At 42.1% G+C, this 17,952-nt stretch overlaps 1 protein-coding gene and 1 pseudogene across 2 annotated transcripts; both read right to left on the bottom strand.

Annotated features, from left to right (window-relative positions):
- Nucleotides 1-56: 56 nt before the first annotated feature.
- On the bottom strand, nt 57-9,882 carry LOC112070458 (kelch domain-containing protein 2). 2 transcript variants are annotated; one of them, XM_024137891.2, is made up of 14 exons: nt 9,751-9,882; nt 6,388-6,627; nt 5,999-6,078; nt 4,247-4,364; nt 2,401-2,513; nt 2,108-2,189; nt 1,763-1,846; nt 1,572-1,652; nt 1,369-1,427; nt 1,118-1,227; nt 955-1,027; nt 762-849; nt 586-638; nt 57-411 (listed from the first exon to the last, which is right to left on the bottom strand). In XM_024137891.2, exons 2-14 carry the CDS (start codon nt 6,619-6,621, stop codon nt 288-290), a joined length of 1,299 nt encoding a protein of 432 aa, XP_023993659.1. In that variant the 5' UTR covers nt 6,622-6,627; nt 9,751-9,882; the 3' UTR covers nt 57-287. The 2 variants fall into 2 exon arrangements, with proteins under 2 accessions (XP_023993659.1, XP_023993658.1); XM_024137890.2 differs by having other exon boundaries at nt 9,747-9,868.
- Nucleotides 9,883-11,792: 1,910 nt separating this feature from the next.
- LOC112070454 (DNA polymerase epsilon subunit 2-like) lies at nt 11,793-17,076 on the bottom strand (annotated as a pseudogene).
- Between the last annotated feature and the right edge of the window lie 876 nt (nt 17,077-17,952).

Below are 17,952 nucleotides of genomic sequence, written 5' to 3'. Positions count from 1 at the left end.
TCTTCTGACTAACACCTTTCCAGCAGGACTGAACATGGTACTTTCACTTTTWAAAAAAWATATACATTTTCGAACACTGGCATGACAAATTCACACGTAAGGATAATGAATGTTGCCATGCTTGCTGATTGGCCAAACCCACTCCCATCAAAAGCCTATGTTTTTTTCCACTAAATGAATTCCACTCGTGACAAGATGGGTTGAGCCATCCTCTTTGTTCAGCTAGCACCAAGGCCATGGCTGTCCACACACACCCCGGCATCCCATAGAATGTGGTGGTATATGCCTCATGACCCCAGTGCGTTGATGCCTCTCATCCTCTGTTTGAGACTGTGTAGCAGGTGTTTAGGCAGGCAGTCCCATGACGCAGCCAGTAACTCTCTGTGCTGCAATGCTGCTTCCATACAGAACCTAGAGAGGGGGGGACAATCAGGCACCACTTAAGCAAGTTTTTCATTGACTAGAAGATGTATCAGAGCTGACGTGTTCATTAGACACCAAACAGAAGAAAACGGACTGACTACTAACTCCCAGTAGTTAGGGCCATGTTTTTGTGTCTGGGTTCAGGGTTGTTTCTCTACTCACCAGACAAGTGACTTGGGTTGAACAGTGAACACCAGCAACTCTTTGCTGTGAGCCTGTTAAAGGCAATTGACATACCTTTATTCAAACCATACTTTGTAGTAAACCTGGTTATCAATCAGTTTGTAGTTCTAATTTATGTGACACTTGTGCCAGACACCAAGAAGGTCTGTACTCACTGCTCGCTGATGGGACAGCAGGTTATTGGCACAACCGCCAAACACAAACACCTCCCCATCAGGACCGGAACAGGCCGTGTGCCAGAGCCTGACACAAAAAAAGATGAAAATCACTATTGACTCACATGACTAAGGACACACACACAAGCAGCTCCTATTCATTACCACTCATTGGTTTCTCTTGGGATATTACCTGGGGCTCTGTGTATGATTGTGCTTGTACTGCTGCCACTCGTTCTTGCTGATGCAGTACAGCCAAGCGTCACCTGTATATATTACAAATGGATGGAGGAATAAAAACATTTGGTCATGCCATGGACTCAAGGAAAATGGACAAGGAAGTATTCTTCACTCACTCAGTGTCTCTCTATATGTTGTGAAGCCTCCGAACAGGAAGATGTGATCAGGTGACACGGGGGTGAGGGAGTGCCATGAGCGTCCCACAGGACCCTGCTGAGGAACACTCCTGTAGAGGAGATATAGGACCGGGGTAAAGGGTTTGTCCCATAAAGGTGAACAGAGGTACATCCATGGGTTAGAGCACATCCTCCCATTTGAAAAATAATTTTAATGCTAAGACATTTTGGATGAGGACCCCATCTCATACATTTCATGCCACTCCCAGGAATCCATGTTGATGTAGTACAAGTCGTTCAGGCGGTAATCCTGTTGACAAAGCATCAAACATTTAGAATACAAGATCCTTTATGTAATAAGTCATAGAAGTCAACATCTGTATCTACAGGCCAGTGATACCATTTCACATTAGACAGTGTGACAGTAATCTCTTTTCAGAACATTCCTACTTACCCTGTAACGCCCCCCAAACACATAGCCTCGGTTGCCCACCTTGGCACAGGCATGTGCTGCCCGGGGAGATGGGGCATTACCCTTCAATAAAAAGGGGGAATGGAGAGGTGAGACTGGAGCTCCCATTGAAACAGATGTGCAAAATGGCTTCCAACACAGAAAGCTGTGACGATTTAAGGGAATGCTGTTACCTTGGTGACTGGCTGGCTCCAGGTGGACATCTCCAGGTTCAGGATGTGAATGTGGTTGTTCCAGCCCCGCCCCGGATTATCTCCCTGTTACACCACACAGAGAAGGGGTTGTTTTCATTAGGGCATGCAAACATTTAACTACGGAACAAAAATGTGCATTTCTTATTGGTTGTCCATCCCCGTTTCAGTAAAAAAAATATGTTTGGTGTCTAATTAACACGACCAAGAACTTTACTATCATTGACAACTCCCTTTGCTGCAGACAGATACACTTAACAGACCATTTTCATACTGATGTTAAAAGCAGCTGAAGGTTTCAAGGGTTGTGCAATTAATTGACCATACCATGAATGAAGTTTCATCGTATTCAAATGTCCCTCTGTGAGCTCCTTGTGCCACATATCCGTAGCCCCCGAAGAATACTAGCCTGTGAATAGCCAGCAGTTAATGGAGAAATGGTTTGAAGTGACAAATGCATCAAAGGTATTGGGAAGTTCATCAGTCAATTTTGTATGATCTTCTGTGTAGAATTTCTCTTGCGACCCCATAGCTTGGTAAACGCTGCTTTAGAGGTAATGAGATGGAGCAACTATAAGACCTATTATATAAACACACTGCCTGCCAATAGACCAACTCACCTATTCTTGTGAACCCAGCAGCCCAGTTTGTCCTTGCAGGACGGGGCCAGGCCCTTAAGATCCTTCATCTCCTCCCAGCAGAGGAGAGGTGTTCGGAGAGGGAGCCGAAAGACCTGAAGGGCAGACGGTATAAATGGAATAAGACTAGTCTCTTGTAACAAACATTAACATTTACATTTTAAAGGCCCAGTGCAGTCAACATTCTGTTCTCCTGTGTTTTGTTTCATTGTACAACAAATGTAGCGATTAAAAGTTAAATGGGCTTCCATCGCAAAATGTTTTTTGCGGGTGCCCACTGGCATTGCTCTCCAGACAACAGCTTTAACAGCACACTGTTGGCTTGAGCGCAAATATAGCCTACATGATGAGATTATTATTAAGGACAAAAGATCGAGATTTTTGTATTTGTCAAATGGCAGCCAAGCATCGATTAAGATGTCACCAGAATAAGAACCTCAATATTTATTGGAAAGGAGCATCAAGCTCATCACCTTGCACTTTCACCACTCTGAAGTTCATCTGTAGCCTAATAAACTGCATGCTTTCCTGACGAGTCGTAGTGGGAGGACATGTCATCACGTGACTCCAAGTTTACTTTGATATGTTATATCAATACTTACGCATTTCCACCGACATTTCTTGCAAAATACATTTTACAAACAAAAAAGATCCTACCTAGCGCATTTAGTTGTCGACATTTGGGAAGCCCACCGAAAATGTTTGTTTCCAATATGCTGGTCATTACATGTTTTACTTCATTACTTTACTCTGTTGGCCGGAAACCTGGTTACTGTAAAAAAAGTGTTATTGTGGTTATAGTGGAAAATACAATCTACCATAGGGCCATCTAATCAGCCTGTTTGCATGGGCAGGAGTTTTGGCTTTCCTGGTGATATCACCAGGCCATAAATTGATTAATAGACCAATAACAAAGATCTCCAAACCTGTATCCCAATAACAGCTAGTATTAAGTTTTCCCCTCCACACTCAGCCACAGTCCTTGCAAAATTCTTGCTTGAGAAATATTTTTTTTGCTATCAAGCGATTGTCAGTTTTAATGAAAAAATTACAGTAAGGTACTTAATAGTTACCCAGAAATTATTTGACATCGATATAAATATGGCTGCATTGGGCCTTTAAGTCTGTTGGCAAACAGGCTTCTGAGGTGAGATAAGGATAAATGCATAAATCCTGCCATGGTGCTTAAAGGAGCAATCAGCAGTTGCTACATCCATTTGTGGACTTAATAAATTAATGATATGTACCCCATTGATTCTTTCAGAACTTATAAATGCCTCATGAATTTAGTTCAACTCTCGTACCCCATCAGAAACCAAAATAAAAGCTTGTTTACTCCAATGTTTGTAAACAAACACTATATAGCCTCAAACCAGGGTTAAAACTATCATTTTGATATCATGGATGGTCAGTCCTTGCATTCATAGCTCTCTATGAATTTGAGAGTGCTTACATTTTTCCAGACCCATCCCTCAGCTGTTTACCAAACCAGGGTTGGGGAGCCGCTTTGTTATTGTTTCTACTGGGATTGTTGCTTTAAAGTGGGGGCAGGGATTTTAAATGGAAAATTCTGTAATTCTCTAATCATCACTGCTTACATGTGAAATAGTTGCATCGAAAGATACCTCCATGTTGGTAGCATGCAGCACAAAATATTTCCAGTTTCTGGAAAGGGAGAGGCTGGGAACGGCTTTGGCATAAAGGGAGGGGTGTGGACTTCAAATCCTTTGCCCCTAGAATACTACTGCAAATACAGCAGTTGGCCAGCGTGCACGAGAAATTTGGTTCTGTGTGCCGAAATTATACAAGACAACACGCACACACACACCCGGTTAGTGTTTCCTCTGGCATGGTGGCCTCCAAACAGATAGAGGACGCCGTCCACACACACTCCACAGCTGCCAGACATGGCGGCATGAAGGTTACCCCCCGCCATCTGCTTCTTCCTGCAAATAGACAGTAGATACAGTGCCTTCAAAGTATTCACACCCCTTGACTTTTACCACATTTTGTTGTGTTGTAGCCTGAATTTAAAATGGATTACATTTAGTGGCATTGGCCTACACACAATACCCCATAATGTCAAAGTGGAATGTTTTTCCCAAAAAATTACAAATTAATTTAAAAACAATAAAGCTGAATTGCCTTGAGTCAATAAGTAGTCAACTTGTTTGTTATTGCAAGCCTAAATAAGTTCAGGAGTAAAAATGTGCTTAACAAGTCATAAGTTGCATGGACACTGTGTACAATAATAGTGTTTAACATAATTTTTTTTAATGACTACCTCATTGCTACCCCACACATACAATTATCTGTAAGGTCCCTCAGTTGAGCAGTACATTTCAAACACAAAAGACCTGGGAGGTTTTCCAATGCCTCACAAAGACGGCAACCTATAGGTAGATGGGTAAAAAAATAACAGATATTGAATATCCCTTTGAGCATGGTGAAGTTATTAATTACACTTTTGATGGTGTATCAATACACCCAGTCACTACAAAGATACAGGCGTCCTTCCTGCCGGAGACGAAGGAAACTGTAGGGATTTCACTATGAGGTCAATGGTGACTTCAATAGCTGTGATCGGAGAAAACGGAGGATGGATCAACAACATTGTAGCTACTCCACAATACTATAACCTAATTGACTGAGTGAAAAGAAGGAAGCCTGTACAGAATATAAATATTCCAAAAATATGCATCATGTTTGCAATAAGGCACTAAAGTAAAACAGCCCAAAATGAAAGTCCTGAATACAAAGTTATGTTTGTGGCAAATCCTACACAACATCACTGAGTACCACGCTTCATTTTCAAGCGTGGTGGTGGCTGCATCATGTTATGGGTATGCTTGTCATCGGCAAGGATTCCAGAATTTAAGATAAAAATAAACAGAATAGCACAGGCAAAATCCTTGAGGAAAACCTGGTTCAATCGGTCTTCCAACCGATACTGGAAAACAAATTCACCTTTCAGCAGGACTATACCCTAAAACACAAGGCCAAATATTCTCTGGAGTCACTTACCAAGACGACATTGAATGTTCCTGAGTGGCTTAGTTATAGCTTTGATTTAAAATTGGCTGGGAAATCTATGGCAAGACTTAAATGGCTGTCTAGTAATGATCAACAACCAACTTCACAGAGCTTGAAGAATTTGTTAAATAATAGTTCGCAAATATTGTACAATCCAGGTGTGCAAAGCTCTTAAGACTTACCCAGAAAGACTCATAGCTGTAGTCGCTGTCAAAGGTGATTCTAACATGCATTGACTCAGGGGTGTGAATACTTATATAAATTAGATATCTGTATTTAATTTTCAATACATTTGCTAAAGTTTCTAAAAACGTGTTCGCTTTGTCATTATTGGGTATTGAGTTTTAGTCGAATCCATTTTGTATTCAGGCTGAAACAACAAAATGTTGAATAAGTCAAGTGATATGAATACTTTCTGAAGGCACTGTATAAGGTCTGGTCAAAAGTTGTGCACTATATAGGGAATAGGGTGCCATTTGATTTGTGACAACCTAGATTTCACAGCTAGACACAACTACAAACAAAATTAAGTTAAAATCCTTATTACCATTGTTCTGTCTCCATGTTGTATATCCAGATTTCATTCCTTGGCAAGTATAAGTCAATGAAGCCAGTGGTCTGGGAATTCTAGTTAGAAGACAAACAAGAGGGAAGTCAATGGAATCTTGACACCGTTTTTAGTCCACTTGACCCATGTCACACTTTCCCTGGTAATAGATAACACAGTAAAACTCCAGACAAAATGTTTAGGAAGGTCAAAGTTGATGCCAAATCTCCCAGTAAAAATTATGGTTAAAGACTGATTGGAATGGTATAGTTCAGAATTATATTATTTAGATACACTATAAACTAACATCTAAACAAAGGTCTTAATAAATATTACTGTTCATCTGACAGCAAATTCCAAATGTCTGTCTGTCAGTCATACTTGCTTACCTTATATCCTCCCCAAACATACATGCAGTGGCCATCCACCACTGCTATGTGGCCACTGCGCTCAGCTGGCTGGTCCAACTCAAAGGGCTCTTCAGTGTCCAGAAGAACTGCATCCTCATCGAGTTCATCAGCCTCATCCCCCACCCAGTCAAATTCTCTCTCCTCTTCATCTCTCTCGGACTCCTCGTCTTCCTCAACAGGCAAGCGGTCAGCATTGTCCTCCATTTCTGCCATGATCACCTGGATGGGAGAAGAGGGCTACATAGTTTTGCATGCACAAGGATTTTGAGTAAGAGAGTATAAGGGTTATTGGAGCGATAGACATTTACTGTAGTTAAGAATTCCCATCCCCAACATGGGGCTATAAGCAGCTAGCTCAACTACACACACACCAGTTTATTAGGTACACTCATCTACACTGAACTAAAATATGAACACGTTAGGGGTTGGTTTCATGAGCTGAAATACGACATCCCAGAAATGTCCCATATGCACAAAAAGCTTATTTCCCTCAAATTGTGTGCACAAATGTGTTTACATCCCTGTTAGTGAGCATTTCTCCTTCGCCAAGATAATCCATCCACCTGATAGGTATGGCATATCAAGAAGCTGATTAAAACAGCAAGATCATTACACAAGTGCACCATTTCTCAATCGTTACATTAATTTCTCTCAAACTTTGGTTTAGAGAATTTGGCAATACATCCAACCGGCCTCACAACCGCAGACCACGTGTATGGCATTGTGTGGGCGAGTGGTTTGCTGATGGTTGCCCCATGGTGGTGGTGGGGTTATGGTATGGGAAGGCATAAGCTACGGACTATGAACACAATTCGCTTTTTATCTATGTCAATTTGAATGCACAGAGATAACGTGACAAGATTCTGAGGCCCATTGTCGTGCCATTCATTCGCCTCCATCACCTCATTTTTTCAGCATGATATCGCAAGGATCTGTACACAATTCCTGGAAGCTGAAAATGTCCCAATGCTTCCACAGCCTGCATACTCTGACCTGTCCCCCAATGAGCATGTTTGGAATGCTCTGGATAGACATGTCCGACAGCGCGTTTCAATTCCTGCCAATATCCAGCAACTTCGCACAGCCATTGAGGAGGAGTGGGACAACATTCCACAGGCCACAATCAACAGCCCGATCAACTCTATGCAAAGGAGATGTGTGTCGAGCTGAATGAGGCCCCCATAGTCAGTATCACACCAGATACTGACTTTTTTTCTGGTATCTGTGACCAACAGATGCATATTTGTATTGCCAGTCATGTGAAATCCATAGATTAGGGCCTAATTAATTGATTTCAATTGACTGAATTCCTTATATGAACTAACTCAGTAAAATCTATGAAATTGTTGCATGTTACATTTATTTTTGTTCAGTATAGTACCGGGTTAGACCCCCATTTGCCCCCAGAACAGCCCAAATTATTATTGTTCTTAGCTGATAGGAGTGTAACCCAGCGTGGTCTGCTACTGCAATAGCCAAACCGTGACAATGCTTGACAAGTTGTGCATTCTGAGATGTTGTTCTACACACCACTGTTGTACTGTGCCATTATTTGTCTGTTTGTGGCCAGCCTGTTAGCTTGCACGATTCTTGCAATTCTCCTTCACCCACAGCACTACCGCTAACTGCTGGCCAATCATAGCTCAGATCAACACATCTGCAGTTTCCTCGAGGCATAAACTGTAAAAAGAAGCCTCAAACGCACTGCAGTTGATACTGAGATTTCAAAAACATTACTAGAACTCAACGAATACAGCAAAGAGCTGCTGTTTTTATGAGTAAGTTCATGTTTAGGTTGTTATTCAGCACTGTCAACACTTTGTTCAACACTTTTATAAAGCCATAAAATGTGCATTCTCCCTACTTCCACTCACGCTACAACCAGCACTGCAGCTGCAATGAATGAGTATAGCAAAGTGTTCCGATAAGCTTGCGTTGTTATTATTCGCGGCTTGTCTATTTTAATAGAGGAATATTTAACTTTCTCTGGTCATATGAGTAACGTTAATTGGCGCATGAGGCAGAAATAATGCAGCGTGACTTGTTTCGCAATCAGCTGGAAGACTGTGTCCCCTTTTCTCAGTGGAAGAAGGTGTGCGCAGGGACGGTGAGTGGCAGCCACACCGCTGCTCCCTCCCCTCAGACTGACCATCAGATGCAGGCCATCAGTCCAGTAAAAAGACACTCAGCTATGCCTCACAAGTTATACAAAAAATGATTACCAGTGTGATCATATACCTACATTTTTTTATGTAATTTGAAAATGGTCTGAGAAGAACATTGGCAGGGCAATTCAGGCATAGACAATATGCACAAACATTGCTACAGAACTTTTAATTGGTTAACGTTTTTTGTTTTTTACGGGTGTAGCTCAGCTTTAATATTGCAGATAAATTGTCGCTTCCATCAATGTAATTGTCGGCATCATTTCCAATCCCCCATATATATTGTTTTAATTGGTTAATGTGGCATAGGCTTACTTTTTAAAGTCATGTTTAAATAAATCTGAGAGGTAGATATCTGCTTGCATTTTGACTCAAAGTGACCTCGACGTGCATGAAAAGCCCACGAGATACTGGATCCGTCGTGCCTGGTACCAACGATCATACATTGCTTAGGTCACTCGTTTTGCCTATTCCAACGTTTAATCGAACAGTAACAATGCCTGCTCTATATAGCAAGCCACGGCCACCTGACTCACTGTCTGTAGGAGCTAACTATTTTCGTAAACTGTGTGGTGTACCTAAAACTGGCCAACAAATCCAGGCTGTATCACATCCGGCCATGATTGGGGGTCCCATAGATAGGCGCACAATTGGCCCAGCGTCGTCCGGGTTTGGCCATCATTGTAAATAAGAATGTGTTCTTAACTGACTTGCCTAGTTAAATAAATGTGTATACATAATTGTTTTGGTAATATATAGCTGTTACTGGGTAATACTTGGATTGTTATTGCCTGTTAACTAGTATGAACCTGCAAGTACTGTGTACCAACTGTGTACTGTGCCAGATCACAAAAACACTTAAACACCTGACAACTTTTTGCACCGTGGAGGATTGTTTGTTTACATGGGAACGCAAGACACGTTAGTTTTCATGCTATCATTAACATAATATAAATACGTAGCTCGTGTATAAAGACTAGTTTGCAGTTAGCATCGTTTTAAACATATTGATTGATAATCAACGTAGCCTAGCTAGCTAACACGTTAGAAAGCTTGCAGAAACAGCTGACATGAACGTGCTAGCTAGTTTGCCATATCATCCAATTTAACTGCGTTTAATGCATAAAACATTGAAAAGGGACAGATTCAACCTTGCAAAAATATGTCACTTACGTACAGGACTTCAAATGACCCACGTCTGCTTTAGACTTCAGCGTAAAGCGTTGTTTTTGTCCAGTGATTACTGTGCAACATTTAGTTGAAGCCTGACCGGAAGCAGCCAAGAACATCTCATTTCCGCCATCTTTATGCGGTCAATATAATTTCATTTGTGCAAGAAGGATAGTAGCCAGGATAGAAGCGTAATAAAAATATGATTTTATTGTCAAACATTCACCAGTCAAGTGAAAAAGAACAAAGTTGACAATTCAAGGAATGTGAACCTTTATTCTCCATGATACAAAAGGTAGTGTGAGGTGATAGACATATAATGACATCTGGTTTAAAGTTTTAAAAACCTTGCAAGGTTAAACCTTTGTGTATTTTCATTTTAATGCTGTTATATTATGTATCTGCCAGTTCTGACTGCATTATTTTATCTGTCAAATCTAAGATGGCTGCCATTGTCATTTTGGTGGGCTATCCCTTTAAGAAGACATGTCCCTTTTAGAAATGGAGGAAGGCAAAGGCTGCTGGGACATGCTGTCAGGGAAAGATGYAAGTGGATAATGAGTTCGAATCAAGCAGCGTGGCGAGCAAAGTTGGTGAAGACGAATGTTCTGAATGGACAACAGTAGTATTGAAAACTGGAATTGGAGTGGAGGATACATGTATGAATGATAATGAATCTCTTCTTGTTGGGATGCATATGTGGGACACCCGTTTGAGGTGTCAAATTGTGAAGAATGCGCTGGGAAAAGTGGTCTGTCAGTGACCAGGAGTGGTCTTATTTTGATTAATTGTATTTCTGAAGAACAGAGGAAGATAGCAGTGAACCTAGAAATAATCTGGACAAAATAAGTTTGTCCAATTATATGGACGGGGGGGGGGCAATCCTAGATCAGCACCCCTTCTCTGAAATGCTTTGTGAATACAGGCCATGGTTAGTAGCCAAGTTAGATGCTATAGGCAGTAGTAGTAGAGATTGACTGTGTCATAACTGAGGAGCTAAATCTCACATGGTTTGGAATGCGGAGATTGCTGCTAGGCAGCCGGACACAATTTCTACACATCTTGTTCACCAGTTCTTCTCAAATGACAACAATCTCCTGGCTGCAGTACTGGATTCTGACACAGGAAAAGTAGATTCACATGTTGTTATACGTCAAAGATGACATTTACAAAATGCCACTGCAGAGGCAAAACAAAGACAACAAGCCATCTAGTAACCTGTGAAAACAAGATTGGTAAAATGCTATAATGAGCAAATGTAGCCTTATGCAGACAAATGTATTTGACAATGCTACATATTAGCTATTATGTGAAAAAAAATCATAAGATCTTTGCTAATAAAGTTCAAGACGAGAAACAAATTATGGAAAAGTTAACAAATCAAGCAACTATAATATTTCAGTCACATGCATGGGTTCGTAGTGAACACAGAGAATGGCACCCTCTGTCTGAACTCCTCAGTGATGTGGTCTGCCAACAGGGCCTGAGGACATAAGCATTTATATAAAGTAGAGTACCTCATGGTTAGTACAGAACAGAAAAAAAACCTATAGAAAGTGTCTATTGAGAAACATTGAAACATCAGAGGATTATAGTCAAATCATGAACAATACAACAGAGGAATAACTTGTCTCAGTTTTTCCACTCTCACCTGGGTAGGATTGTGCTGGGACCAGGATCTTCAGGACCGGGGACAAACACAAAGCGACTACTGCAGTTGAAAGGATCGATTCAATCAGGAAAGTAAACCAACAACTGAGAAAAACTATTACCTGTAGAATTTCTGACCAGACCTCAATGCAGCATGGTGAATATTTCCAAAAGTTTGTCACCCTGGATGCATGTCATATAACAATGTCGTACTGTTAAAACTATTCCCTGGAATATCCGACTTTCATGCCAACCAAGTGGTTTATCTCGCTCAGAGTTTACCTGTTGTGGATGCTGAGGTATTCATAGATTGCATCTGCAAGAACTTTCAACGACTTGTCGTGGTAATTTCCTGTATTACTAAATGAGTTATGTTTACAAACCACACACAAGTCAGAGTTATATTTTAAAGTCCATCTTTAATTATATGAGCTTCACCATAGCCCTTTGACTCTCAGATCAATTCAGTGTCTATAAATGAATTCTCKGAGAGTGCTTACAAAACAATTCTTAGTATCTTTTATAGCCAAGATACACCCCTCTCAACTTACATGACAAACCACAGATCTCAGGAACAGTTCACAAAGAAAGACTTTTAGTTGAGAGAGAGGAGTATCCCATAGCCAGATAGCATTAGCTATACATTATCGTTCAGTTTGCTCTCTAAGACGAGGTTCTAATCTCGTTCTTGGTACTTCTTAGTACCAAAACATTACCTCATCCAATGGCATGTATCAATTGTCAATTCTAGATACTCCCATCTCAAATACACCCCCTCTTCTCCCCACTCCTGGAGAAATTCACTAAGGGGAGTGAACCTCTAGGTCATATACTATGAAAGATAAGTTCAACATCAGAGGGGTGGTATAATGGTTCCAGACACTGCCATACTCCTCCCTCCAATGGGAAAAGGAGGGTATGACTGGCATACAGACATAGTGGAGCCCTTCACATGGTTTCACAGATATATTCATTATGAAGACAATGTTCAAATCTGACTTCTCCCTTTCTGATATTCTGCCTATTACCAGACATGTAAAAGACAAGCCTGACCTCTCCCCTCTCTGGGCCCCAAGTGACTTTTCCCTAGAGGAGAAAGGAAAATGCAACTGCCGACAGTATATTTATCTATGTTACCTAACTAATTTTCTTTCCTGAGTGGGCAGCTTGATGATGGCCAGTCAATATTTAAATCCCCCAGAAAATATACTTCTTCACTGTTGATATCACATACATTATCAAGCATTTCACACATATTATCCAGATACTGACTGTTAGCACTTGGTGGTCTATAGCAGCTTCCCACAAGAATGGGCTTTAGGTGAGGCAGATGAACCTGTAGCCATATACAGTATTTAACACTAGATCGTCTAGAAGCTTTACAGGAATGTGGTTCTGAATATAGACAGCAACACAGCCTCTGTTGGCATTTCTGTCTTTTCGGTAGATGTTATAACCATGTATTGCTACCACTGTACCATCAAAGGTATTATCTAAGTGAGTTTCAGAGATAGTCAGAATATGAATGTCATCTGTTACAAGCACGTTATTGACTTCATGGACCTTGTTTCTTAGGCTACATATGTTAATATGGGCTATTCTTTAGCACTTTTCTGGGTTGCTTGATTGTTTTTAATGCTTTACTGGGAAGCTTATCAGAGGTAGACTTACTCATGTTATTTACATTGGAGCTGATAGTGCAGGGTGAGCTGCATAAAGTGGTCTTCCTACTATTGCACACCGCCTCAGTGCTAACAGTGTAACTCTGGTTTATAGGCTCATGATTACTGCTTACAATAGCTGTAGGATAAACAGATGTATTCGGTGCAATTAGGGGTACATAAATTAAATTACTTACATTGTGTTTGCCAATGCCCCTAAGATCATGTACATTTGATGCAGCATTATGGCGACTCATTGTCACAATGGTAGGGATTAACTGAGCTGGTCTTGGATCATTTACCAGTCATTGTTTCAACGCAGACTTGAAATGCGTTTCACACCCGCGGCCCAACGATGGTACTGGACCTGAAATTATTGGCCGTTTTTTTGAGTCTTTTAATGCTAAAATCAGTTCTTTAAAATCCATTTTCAAATGTTTCCCGAGCTAGCCCTCCTGATGTCGTTTGAGCCCACATGGACTGTGACAGTGTCAGTTCCCGGCATCTGTGGTAGAACAGTCGGAAGCAGCCTTGTTATGTCCTGTACTCGTGCTCCAGGGTAGCACAGGGTTTTTGGCATGGGGACCGAGATGTTTCTCACCATTTCTCACCAATGTTGAATGGGCCGGTCTCTCAGGCAGCCTCACGGTCTGGTGAACCCGAGGTAGAAGCCACCGGAGAGGGAGACAGAGCCGAGGACGAAGACGCAGGTACCTCCYGATCCGATCTTGATTGGGAAGCCACCATGGACGAACGCACCCGGAACCTCTGGATCCAGGGCGGCAAAGCTGTTTCTGGTCTGTGTCAGTTCCAGGCTCAACATCTCCATGGAGACCCCCCGTTGCCAGAGGACGCCTTCTTCGACTTCCACGGCGAGTGACATACCTCCATGGCTGGTTGGTTGGGTCGAGATCAGCTCCGTTCTCCAGGCAAGGGGGGAGACCCCTTCAGGGATAGAACCTTGCCTAGCACCGGCCAGTCGGCTGTGGAGAGCGGACACGGCGGTGAAACTTCCACCAGACCAGAGCGGTGTCCAGCTACTGGTGTGGAAGAAAAATAAAAAGTAGGTGGGCGTGGGTTCCCTAGTAGCTTATGTAGGTTTGCTACTTGCTTGCTAAGAGTAGCTACTTCACTCTTGTAGTCCTCTGCAAGCAAGCAGTTACTACATTGAAAGTCAACATTTTCCCAGAACAAAGCAAAGTAAATGCAGCTCCTGCAACGTTGGAAACGTTCAATGGAGGCCTCCATTTGAGACCGCCGAGTCAGCTAGGCTAGCTGAGCTTTCGCGTCTCTCCCCCTATACGGAATCTGMCAGGATCCCGTGACAGATAGCAGCACTCACAGCAATTTAGCCCAACAGAGCCACAGGATTCAAAATAAAATTAAAGTATATACAAACACTGTCAGCTTTTAAACCTGAGGTCTTCAGTTCAGGTTTCAGCATTCGACAGGTTTCAACAACAAACATACGCCGCGCTCTGATTGTGTGTGTGTGTGTGTGTGTGTAGAGTGCATTTTTACACACTTTTTACACACTTTGTTACGTTACAGCCTTGTTCTAAAATGGAGTAAATAGATTTTTTTCCCTCATCCATCTACAGACAATACCTCATAATTGGCTCCCGAGTGGCACAGCGGTCAAAAGCACTGCATCTCAGTGCAAGTGGCGTCACTACAGTCCTTGGTTCGATTCCAGTCCCTGGTTCGATGGCACACCTATATTTGGGGAGTTTCTCCCATTCTTCTCTGCAGATCCTCAAGCTCTGTCAGGTTGGATGGGGAGCGTCGCTGCACAGCTATTTTCAGATCTCTCCAGAGATGTTCGATTGGGTTCAAGTCAAGGCTGTGGCTGGGCCACTCAAGGACATTCAGAGACATGTCCCGAAGCCACTCCTGCATTGTCTTGGCTATGTGCCTAGGGTCGTTGTCCTGTTGGAAGGTGAATCTTCGACTCAGTCTGAGGTCCTGAGCGCTCTGGAGCAGGTTTTCATCAAGGATCTGTCTGTACTTTGCTCCGTTCATCTTTCCCTCGATCCTGACTAGTCTCCCAGTCCCTGCCGCTGAAAAAGATCCCCACAGCCTAGAAGGCCAGCATCCAAGAGTCTCCTCTTCACTGTTGACGTTGAGACTGGTGTTTTGCAGGTACTATTTAATGAAGCTGCCAGTTGAGGACTTGAGGCGTCTGCTTCTCAAACTAGACACTAATGTACTTGTCCTCTTGCTCAGTTGTGCACCGGGGCCTCCCACTCCTCTTTCTTTTCTGGTTAGAGCCAGTTTGAGCTGTGAAGGGAGTAGTACACAGCGTTGTACGAGATCTTCAGTTTCTTGGCAATTTCTCGTATGGAATAGCCTTCATTTCTCAGAACAAGAATAGACTGACGAGTTTCAGAAGAAAGTACATTGTTTCTGGTCGTTTTGAGCCTGTAATCAAACCCACAAATGCTGATGCTCCAGATACTCAACTAGTCTAAAGGCCAGTTTTATTGCTTCTTTAAATCAGGACAACAGTTTTCAGCTGTGCTAACATAATTGCAAAAGGGTTTTCTAATGATCAATTACCCTTTTAAAATTATAAACTTGGATTAGCTAACACAACGTGCCATTGGAACACAGGAGTGATGGTACCTGATAAATGGGCCTCTGTGCGCCTATGTAGATATTCCATTCAAAAAAATCTGCTGTTTCCAGCTACAATAGTCATTTACAACATTAACAATGTCTACACTGTATTTCTGATCAATTTGATGTTATTTTAATGGATAAAAAAATGTGCTTTTCTTTCAAAAACAAGGACATTTCTAAGTGACCCCAAACTTTTGAACGGTAGTGTATATTCATTCATTTGTATTGCAGATATTACTGCATTTTCCAATTCAAAGTCCTTAACATGATTTTAGCTGCTCACCTCTTTAAGCTGTGTGACCATCCCCAAGACAATGACCTCTCGTAGCTTAGCCGTACTACCTAAAAGTGCTTAAACAGTCTTAAGCTGAAAACAAGCACAGATCAAGATCAGGGCAATCCATTCACAACACTTGAGGAATGTCTGGAAAATGTCCTCATAGCTTATTTAAAATCGATTAAACACGTAAAGTGTGTCTTAAGTTATAACAGAGTTATTACCTGAAATGTGTTCCTGCTTCCTTCTGCAGCGGCCCGGTCCCTATTACAGGTGGGGTGAAGAGCTCATGCCGATGTGTACGCTACAGAAATGGGCGTCAATGTCAATGTGGATCATGGTACACATTTCATTATCATGTACTTACTTTACATTTATCTGGCAAGTGGATTTGGAACTCATTCTCTTACAACTACCTCACAGAGACCAGTGTGTCAGGGGACTTTTTTTTTTTTTTACAGCTGAAATATACAAGACCAGCAATATAGAATTCATTCAAAGGCCAAAAATATGGAGTGAACTGACCTGCTGTAGGAGTGTGTAGCGTTCCCTGAAGAGCTCTGCCTTGTCCCTCGCTGAGCCACAGAGACTTGGAGCAGAGTGGGTGGTCATGGTAAGGCTGGGGGAAGAACAAACAACAGCTTCACTGAGGGATGTCTTGATATGGTGATTTCATTTGAAAGAACATTTATTCTAGAGTGTATTTGGTATAATATTTGGACCATAGGACCATGACCCATGCAGACTTGAAGTCAACCTACACATTTATACTTACGGTACAAACTTCTTCCTCCCTGTACTGTAGATATATCTTGGCACATCAAAAGCGCCAATGATGTTGAAGACGTTATCTCTGAAAATAATTAGATTTCACATTGACAAGGAAAATATGCGGGGATGACAAGTGAATGTATGTGAAATTGGTTCTTGTGAGACTGACACTTTGCTCAACTTACATGGTTTCATCACGACTGGCTGGAGTCCTGCACAGCAGTCTCCACCACAGCCAGCTCAATCATACTGGAGGTCAACGTCCAGGAGAAAAGAGGAGTACATCATTGACATAATTCACAACTGATTGTATTGAGAATTGTGTACATTATGTTAGTGGTTGTGATCAAAGACTTACATGGCTGCTTCTCCACAGCGTCCAAGACTCGCTCGATGATGACATCCAGTTCCAGCTCATTGACAGACTCTAACACCMCCACCGTGTACCTGCAGGCTTCATTGGAGGACAACAACACATATATATGCCTAGTCAGACCATTATTACTGTTCCAGCTGGCTGATAGACGTTATTAGGTAGGTAATGTTAAGAGTAGCACATTGAATTTTCAACCAACCTTTACTTGGTGATCCTTCCTCAATTCCAACTTGGAAGACAACAATTCTTCTAAACTGCCATGTCTAGATGCAGGGAGTTCGTTTGATGCTCTGTTAAAAAATATATACTTTTTTTGCTCCATGAAGTAATCCAACAATGTGTACGCCGCCATCTTGTCTATTTCAAATCTTCTCTCATTCATTGAGACAGGTGGATGTCCACCCCAAAGTGCTACATGTCATGACACTCACCCATCTCGATCAATACTAAACGATATCATAACCGGCATCGATAAAAGACAGTACTGTGCAGCCGTCTTCATCGACCTGGCCAAGGCTTTCGACTCTGTCAATCACCATATTCTTATCGGCAGACTCAGTAGCCTCGGTTTTTCTAATGACTGCCTTGCCTGGTTCACCAACCTTACTTTGCAGGACAGAGTTCAGTGTGTCAAATCGGAGGCATGTTGTCCGGTCCTCTGGCAGTCTCTATGGGGGTACCACAGGTTTCAATTCTCGGGCCGACTCTTTTCTCTGTATATATCAATGATGTTGCTCTTGCTGCGGCCGATTCCCCGATCCACCTCTACGCAGACGACACCATTCTGTATACTTCTGGCCCTTCCTTGGACACTGTGCTATCTAACCTCCAAACGAGCTTCAATGCCATACA

Source organism: Salvelinus sp. IW2-2015, unplaced genomic scaffold, assembly GCF_002910315.2.
Source record: "Salvelinus sp. IW2-2015 unplaced genomic scaffold, ASM291031v2 Un_scaffold1333, whole genome shotgun sequence".
Taxonomy (NCBI): Eukaryota; Metazoa; Chordata; class Actinopteri; order Salmoniformes; family Salmonidae; genus Salvelinus; species Salvelinus sp. IW2-2015.
Note: the sequence above shows the minus strand (reverse complement) of the source record. Positions and strands in the feature narration are given on the sequence as shown.

What these genes read in the sequence shown, in the direction of transcription:
- LOC112070458 (XM_024137891.2), bottom strand. Translation starts at nt 6,621, where the DNA reads ATGGCAGAAATGGAGGACAATGCTGACCGCTTGCCTGTTGAGGAAGAC. An exon ending in AATCATACACAGAGCCCCAG is followed by an intron (nt 850 to 954) that starts GTAATATCCCAA and finishes TTTTTGTGTCAG; the next exon opens with GCTCTGGCACACGGCCTGTT. An exon ending in CAACCCAAGTCACTTGTCTG is followed by an intron (nt 412 to 585) that starts GTGAGTAGAGAA and finishes CCCCCTCTCTAG; the next exon opens with GTTCTGTATGGAAGCAGCAT.